The 8297-nt window shown below is 30.6% G+C and overlaps 1 protein-coding gene across 14 annotated transcripts; it reads left to right on the top strand.

Moving 5' to 3' along the window:
- The first annotated feature begins 648 nt into the window (after positions 1-648).
- On the top strand, positions 649-7846 carry LOC112696771 (uncharacterized). 14 transcript variants are annotated; one of them, XM_072197181.1, is made up of 11 exons: positions 649-879; positions 1215-1272; positions 1416-1483; positions 2777-2829; positions 3123-3191; positions 3276-3327; positions 4824-4908; positions 4990-5116; positions 5521-5805; positions 5891-5998; positions 7140-7846. In XM_072197181.1, the coding sequence occupies exons 9-11, from the start codon at positions 5602-5604 to the stop codon at positions 7713-7715; spliced, it is 888 nt and encodes a 295-aa protein (XP_072053282.1). In that variant the 5' UTR covers positions 649-879; positions 1215-1272; positions 1416-1483; positions 2777-2829; positions 3123-3191; positions 3276-3327; positions 4824-4908; positions 4990-5116; positions 5521-5601; the 3' UTR covers positions 7716-7846. The 14 variants fall into 14 exon arrangements, with proteins under 14 accessions (XP_072053282.1, XP_072053276.1, XP_072053279.1 ...); XM_072197175.1 differs by lacking the exon at positions 4824-4908 and adding an exon at positions 4745-4823; XM_072197178.1 differs by having other exon boundaries at positions 4745-4908.
- The last annotated feature ends 451 nt before the right edge of the window (positions 7847-8297 follow it).

The following is an 8297-nucleotide window of genomic DNA, read 5'->3' as shown; positions in this document are numbered from 1 at the left end:
CTTAGATATCATTAAAAAATAATTGAATAATTATCTATCATGAAAAATTAATATTATTGAAGGATAAAATTAAAATTTATTTTAAAATTAAAAATAAAATTTAACTAAATTAAGCATTAAATAATTTCGGTATATTAAAAACAAAAGGTATAATTTATACTTTATTATATATGTATCATGCTTTTTTTTTTACTTTTTTACAAGTTTATGTACTAGTCATTCTACAAACATTTAATGATGAGTAAAAATATTTAAGAATAAAATTAAAAAAATAAATTTATTTAGAACGAAAGTAATGTGATTAAATGTAATTTATTTAGATGTGATTAAAAAATAATTGAATAACACTACTAGAAAACTAGTTATTACAGACGGATATTTCCGACGGATTTTATCCCACGGAAATACAGACGGAATTTCAGAGGGATTTTTTTGTCAGAAAATAAAAAATTGAATTAGCATAAATTACAGACGGAAAAAAAAAATCCGTCGATAATTCTGTCGGAAAAATTAATTTTTTTCGTGGGAAATGGTTACAGACGGATTTTCCGTCTGTAATTAAATGGACAAAACGGTGCGTTTTGTTAAATTATTACAGACGGAAAAATCCGTCTGTAATTTAAAAACTTCCGTCGGTAATACTGACTTAAACCTAAACGTTGCTTCTATACCTTCGAGCTCCACAGTTACACTCCACAGTTTCACAAGCAGCTTCAGACTCCATTCACACTCCACAGTTTCACAAGCAGCTTCACCTCCTCAGTGCCACATTCTTCCATCACCGCTGTTCCATAACCACAATCATCCACCGCATTCTTCCATCATCAACACCTTTGGGACTTCCATCACTCTCGTCGTCGTTGTCAATCATCACTCTCGGTAAACCTAACTCTACTTTTATGAGTATAAATTTTAATCCTCCTTCAGTGACTTTTTCTTCTCTTCAAACCCAACATCGATGGTGACTGTATTTTCTTCCAGTTAGTTTAATTGATGCTTGATTTCATTTACGATTTGGGATTAAGCTAGGGTTTGCTTTTAATTTTGTGATTTATTTGGTTGCTGTGATGAATTTTTTATTTAATCAAAGCATTTCGAATGATGCATGTAAGCTGTTTGATGAAAAGCCTCTGAAATATTTTTCTATCTTGTTATGTGCTTTCTCATAAGAAAACATACTTGCTCTCCTAACTACACAGTGGTTTTCTGTGAAGGTCCATTGAACAAACAGAACCTGGAGTTTTTCTGAGCTGGGTTGGAGCTGAATCCAAGGTATGTGATTAAATTCGTTCTTGTCACATCCTATATATTACGGAAATTAAACTTTAAAAATCTTGATCAAAAGTTTAGTAGTGACCTCATATCGAAGATAGTGTTTGTTTTGGTATGGTACTGAAATTAGTTCAATCCTTTAGGTAGCAGTTTGATGGAGCATCCACCTCTTATTTGATGGAGCATCCACCTCTTGCCGTTTTTATTAATGGTAAGTTAAGCTATTGTTTCTTGCAAAATTGGAAATTGCTGACGCTTCATCATCTGCCTATATCTAAAATTCATGTTGCAAGTTCATATCAACTACCTCATTTGAATAAGAGTATAGGATGAAGAGTTCTAACGGGTTCAAAAAGTGTAAATCAACCTTTCTTATTACTGGTGTGAAAATACTCTACACTCTTGTAAAGCCAATCATCTTTATTGAATAAATTAAGGCATGTATACTGCTGATAAAATTTGACATTTGTGATATTCCACTAAAATGCTAATTTCATACTGACTGTTTAATTTTCAAAAATTTGCAATTTCTCATCAACAATTGACACAGTAGTTGGGTTTAATCAAAACCAATTTCTACCAGAAGTTATTGAATGGTGTAATTTCTGTTTTACAATATAGTCAATTGTTGATTGATACCACGTACACTCTATCACTTTGTGTGTGTGTGAATGTGTCTATAAACTTCTGGATCAGATAAAAAATATAAATGGCAATGCATAATGGAAATATTCATGGTCGATATGTGATGTTTGTAGCAAGTTTATTAAATGTGTGCCGTTAATCTTATGATGGGATGATGTTATATGTGCTATTGTGCTTCATCACTTAGTCCTCCTCCCCTAGTCAGTCTCATTTATCCTTGGATTCATTTGCACTGCTATCTCTATGTTACTAAGATACTGGATGGTAGCTTTGTTCTTTTTTTTTTTCTTAACAAAAATGTATATACATATTTACACTCAGATTTTGAAATGAAATGAAAATGTCATTCTAGATAATGAAAATCAAATCCTGATAGATTATTCACAAGCTTAGGATTTTCATTAATTTAGTCTACTCTTAGGATTCTGAAATACAAACTTCTTTTCAAAAATGAAATCAATTCCTTTATAGAACCCATTTAGTAAACCAAATTATGACCTTAACAACCTATGTTGGCTTTGATTTAAGAGAATGACTTCTTGAAAGTAAATGCAAAATAACATGTTTTTAGCCTCAGCTAACTGCTTATTTATCCCACTCAATCATGGCGCTATTATCTCATGGTTTGGTAGGTTGTATTATCATGATTAGCATATATATATATATATATTGTTGGTAGTTTCCCACAAAATTCGAATCTTAAGATGCCTTTTGTTCTTCACATGTTAGCATATATATATTTAGCTTGATAGTTAAAATAAATCTGCACATAGATATACTTGATTTCTTATTTAACTTGATTATTTACCATCTCAGAATTCTTATAAACTATAACAAAACATTGTTGGAAAATTATTAGCTACTGCAATTGGGATTGCAAAGAAGCCAGAAAATACTGAAAAATTCATTGTTGTAAGTTTGCACTCATTCTGTTTTGAAGTTGTTGTAGTTGGCTTCACACCATCTTGTATTAAAACTCTGCACTAGAACCAGAGTTTTCACACCACTATTTTTAATCTAAAAGTACTTGATGAAAAACATTTGTACAGTATACGAGCTTGATTAGAAATGTTTAATTGATACCGGTCTTAGTGAAAATTAAGTGAAACTGGAGAGGTTTTCCAGAGTAAATTAGACTTTATTATTTTTATTATTGGTAGAAAGTTGTTTGTTTAATAAAAGATATATTTGCCATTGCATATCAGGGTTCTGGAACATATTCTCCTGCTTGAAACTTATACAAAGGACTCTATACCCGCACTTCATAAGATAAGGTACAACTGATGACCTCTGTAAGTTCATAAGCAGTTCTTGATATAGTATTAATCAACTATCTTTTATCCATTTTTTTATCTCAGGAAATATCTTGTTGAGGCAACTGAAGAAGCATCGATTGCATATAATAAAGCAGTATGTTCCTACTCCCTATGTCTCCAGTTCCATGGTTGAAAATTTTGGAAATTAAACACCTAGCTTGTGGTCTCATTTTAATTATACCTTTTAAATGGTTTCGGAATGTGATTGCAGCTAAATGGTAGTCATATAGTATTATTATGTTCATGACTCTTATGGATTGTCTCACAAAATTTGGGACAGCAATAAGAAATTGTCTCACAAGAAGGGCATATAGTAAGAGTTGTTGGTGGAATTTGCATGGAAAAGGGTGTTGTTGTTTGCATTGATTTGAGTTCTTGAAGCTCGTTTTGGAGCCTCTTATTCTCTTCTGTTAGACTTTCGTAGCACTTCTTCAGGAACTCACAATCTGATTCTGTTTGTTTCAGCTTTGTCCTGTGACCATCAAATATAATATATTAAAATAAATTAAAATAGAGTAACTTTTCTTTTCAATTCTTGACATTTTTTTAAAGAATATAGCGTCTTTTCATAATTTAAAAATTTTTAATTATTTAAGTAATTAATCTAATTGATTTTTGTTATTGATCTAGTTGGTTTCTAACACGTTAGCATGTCATTATTTATAGGGATTTTTGAGACTACTAATAGAGACTACTTAAACTAATTACTTGAATGAATAAGGAATGATTAGAAATTTTTGAATTATAGAAAGATAATTTGTATTTTAAATAAATTATTAAAAATAAAAAAATATTTATTCATAAAAATATAAGAGTTTTAATCTGATTATAAATAAGTAAGTCATGAATAAAATTTTAAAAATATAAGTTTTAAATATATTTAAGATTTTAAGTTTAATATATTTAATAGTATAAAATTTGTTATATTATAATTTAAGCAAACTCATGTTTAAATAAACTTTTAAATAATAAATTTTAAAATTAATTATTTTTGCTGATGTGTCAATAGACGATTGATTATTCGTGTAAAATTCTTTCAAGTTTTTACTCTGCTGTGAGGGTATAAAAATTAAATTCATGTTAGGGAAACCAAAAAATAATACTTCTTAATAATAAGTCCTAAACATAAAAATCTTCTTGCTAGTGTAGTAGTGCTATTCCAGTTATATTCTGGAATAAAAAAAAAAAGATTATCATACCAATGAAGAAATAAAAAAAAATTAATTCCGCAAATTGCTTAATCATTTGGAATTTTCTGGTGATATATATAGTTGGTTAATTTTTTAACTCTCATACTAAGGAAACCATATATCACTAGCTTCATGTTGTTGAGCTTATTATTGAACATGTTAACCTACCTAGGAGTTTGGATACGGTTCATTACATGTCTAACAAATAATAAACGTTACAATCACTTCTTTAATTATTAAAATCATGTTAGCTGATGAACTGTTCATGTTCCCATAGCAATTTCCTAACTCTCTCTCTCTTTCTCTCTTATTGCACAGTAGTTAATTGTTAGAAGATTAATTTGTGTGTTCGCTCAGAAATTTTTGGTCCAATCTCTTCAACTTTTTGCTTGGATTTCAGGTTAGTGCAATTTTTGTATTGTAAACTTCATTGATTTCTAGGATATTGTCACAAAACAAAGATTGGTTCCAGATGGAAAAACAAGGTAAAATTTGATTGCTTAAATTAGAGAAATAATTACTTTTTTTTAGTTTCCTAACTTGTCAATTCTTTATGAAATTATCAGTTGGTTACCTTTTCCTCCTGGTTCGCAAAAGATTACAGAGATCATCAAGAAACGGTATGATAAACCATATAAAAAGTTTGGGGATGTCCCTCTTCTGACAAAGAAGCTTTGGTTTAAGGAGTGGAAGGTAAAAATAACATATATATCAATGATCATATATGATTTATGTATATCTTTGTCATCTATACTATAAATGGCTTGTATATAATGTCCTGCAAGAAAAATATCATGAGAATATGTGTTTCACTTAGCTTTATAAATGTCCTGTATATAAATTACTAAGTTTTGTTTACCTGTTTCAATCAGTTCTGAATAATCATGTTGATATACCATAATTCATGATATATAGTTATATACTCTCTATTTATTTTTCGAATAAATTCCTTACATAATTAAAATAGGAACATACAGGATCCAAAAAGAGGTAACAATGAATCATGAACTAGAGTTATTTTCTTGTATCCAAAAAGAGCTTAATGCTGTGTTATTTTCTTGTCTTATCTTATATTATAGTATCTTTTTTATGTGCAGAGCCATTTTCTTATTGATGACGATGATGAGGAGTTTTTTTGGAAGGCTTTCAAATATAGGACAAGTAAGCGATTTAGCCAAATGATGTCGGATATCCGTGAGGGTGTGGATACAACCCACGAATGGCTAATTCCTACTTACAAAAAGTTGTTGGAAAAGTACTGGGAAACGGATGAGAAATGGAAAAATATAAGGAAAAAAGCGAGGGAGAATCGAGTGTCACTCTTAGGTGGTTCTGTCCATTGCGGTGGTTCTATTCCACTGAGCTCAACTATAGAGAGGATGGTAACATAATTTAAGTGGCTTTAGATCTTATTTAATAGACATTTATTTATATAAAAATTTTTTATTCTGTGTTTATGTGAAATAGAAGAAGCAGTTAGACCGTACACCAACTCATGAGGAAGTCTTCAAGGAAACCCACACACTTAAAAGTGACAAGTCTAAATGGGTGGACAAACGCTCTCGAGACACTCATGTGAGATATAGTATAAATATTAAGTAGATAGATTTTTCACTACTACTATTTAGTTTCTTCTCTGTTACTTATTATTATTAGTAGTAGTAGTTGTGTTTTTTAATTTTGTTTTTATAACAGAATTACATCCAAAAACCAGAGTTATAGTACCTTTGTTTTTTAACATTTCAAGCAAAATGAAACTCTAATTTCTTCCAGATCTGAGCAAAGAAACATGTGTTTTAATTTACATATCTGAAAAACATGTGTCTAATTCTATACGACAATATATGTACTTGCTGGTTTTGGACCTACTTCTCATGCTCTGTTAGATTTCTGAGTTTGTGGCATATTGATTAACTTGTGGTTTTATGGATGATAACCTAAGAAAGCATCTAATATAAGTTTAACTAATTTTTTAGGGGAGTAAAGTTCTTGTTTCTTAAAAAGCAAGCATTGTATTTTGTTTCACCTTGTTATAATTGATTTTTGTTCTGCCATGCATTTGATGATTTGAACTGTGAAAATCTTCTGTATGTTTAATAATATTATAATACATTATTTATTTTAATTTCTCCATAAGAAATTAAATCAGTGTGTCAAATATAATTAAATGCTTTATCTTGCCTTCACAGTTGCATACACTAGGTTATAATTCCCCTGTGTATACTGCAATGTATATCTACAGAAATACATGTTAGTTTATGTTTATGTTTTTATATACTTGTTAATTAGCAGAGGATGTAAATATAATCAAGTGTACTTACCCTCCTACTTGTCCACCTACATACCATGGTAACCAGTCTCGTTTGAGCGACAAATTCAGAGATTTTATCCATGTCATTGTACCCAAATATGGAATAACTGCATCATGATCTCCACTGTATACTCCACATGGTGATGTGAATTTAATAATTAATTAGAGCTATAAACAATGTGTACGATGTATAACTGTGTAAATATATATTTTACCTGTAAATCAAAACTTTATAGTCTTTGTTAATAAGATACTTGTGATATGGTACAGTGCTTGTGACATCATAGGTGTAAGATAAACTCCGATTGCATCTGTTCCATTCCATCTTGATTCCCTAATAAATATTTTCATAACTTGATATAGTATGCAAATTAAATAGCATTGCTAATAATCATTCTGCAACAGGAGAAGTTTATAAAAAAGTTAGCAGAAGTTCAGGCCCAACATGTTGAGGCTCAAGCACAAGGAATGGAGCTACCACCAATTGATGAAGACTTGATTTGGGAGGAAGTGTGTGGTGGGCAAAAGAAGAATCGAGTTTACGGAAAAGGAGCATTCTTTTCTAGCTCTATTAAGTCTAGAACCACTTCTGCCAACTCTGTATCTGGAAGAGCATCTACAAATCAAAATTCTGTTCCTGATTTGCGAGAACAGATTCATAATCTCAATGAAGAGCTTTTTCAACGTGTTACTCAACAGACAGATGAGCGTATTAGTAAGTTGTTAGATACACGCTTGGCTCCTTTGGAAAAGACTCAAAAGAAGTTAGAAAAGTTAGAACGGGCAATTGGAAAGGCCAAGAAGGAAAAGCTGAAACAGAAGAGATGGAATGAGGCTTATGTTAGCTATTACAAGAAGGTTAGAGCGTCAAGTAGTTCCACTACTGCTCCACCGCCACCGCCACCGCCGCCACCTTCAATCTCTTCGGATGAAGACTATGATGATGATGGGGATGAAGATGACACTGAGGACTATAGTTGATAAATTTAGTATGGTTGAACAATATACTGAGGATTATAGTTGATAATACACTTTGTTTATGTTTTGAATTATATTGACTTGCTTGTTTATAATACTTTTCTTTTAGCTTTATAATATGATGAATTTGTTTATTTTTTGTAATATTATAAATATTTGAATACTAATTAGATAAAAAATTGTAATTATTAAATTTATATTATTTTGTATAAAACAGGTTTGTTTTACAATGAAAAATCTAAAAAAATTTCATTTTATCTTACTGACAGATTTACAGACAGATTTTCTGTCTGTAATCTAAAAAAAATTTACAGACAGAAAATCTGTCGGAAAATCCGTCTGTGATTACCGAGGGAAAATTCGTCGGAAAATTTGTCTGTAATTACCGACGGAAAATTTGTCGAAAAATCTGTCTGTAATTACAGACGGAAAATCCGTCTGAAAATCCGTCGGAAAGTTCGTCTTCTTCAGGAAATGGAGGGAAAATTTACAGAGGGAAAATCCGTCGGTAACTGGTAAAAATCCGTCGGTAATTTTCCGACAGAAAAAAATCCGTCGGTAACTAATTTCCGACGAGGCTTTTAC

This window comes from Arachis hypogaea, chromosome 6, assembly GCF_003086295.3.
Source record: "Arachis hypogaea cultivar Tifrunner chromosome 6, arahy.Tifrunner.gnm2.J5K5, whole genome shotgun sequence".
In the NCBI taxonomy this organism is placed as follows: Eukaryota; Viridiplantae; Streptophyta; class Magnoliopsida; order Fabales; family Fabaceae; genus Arachis; species Arachis hypogaea.
This window is presented reverse-complemented; position numbering and strand designations above follow the sequence as displayed.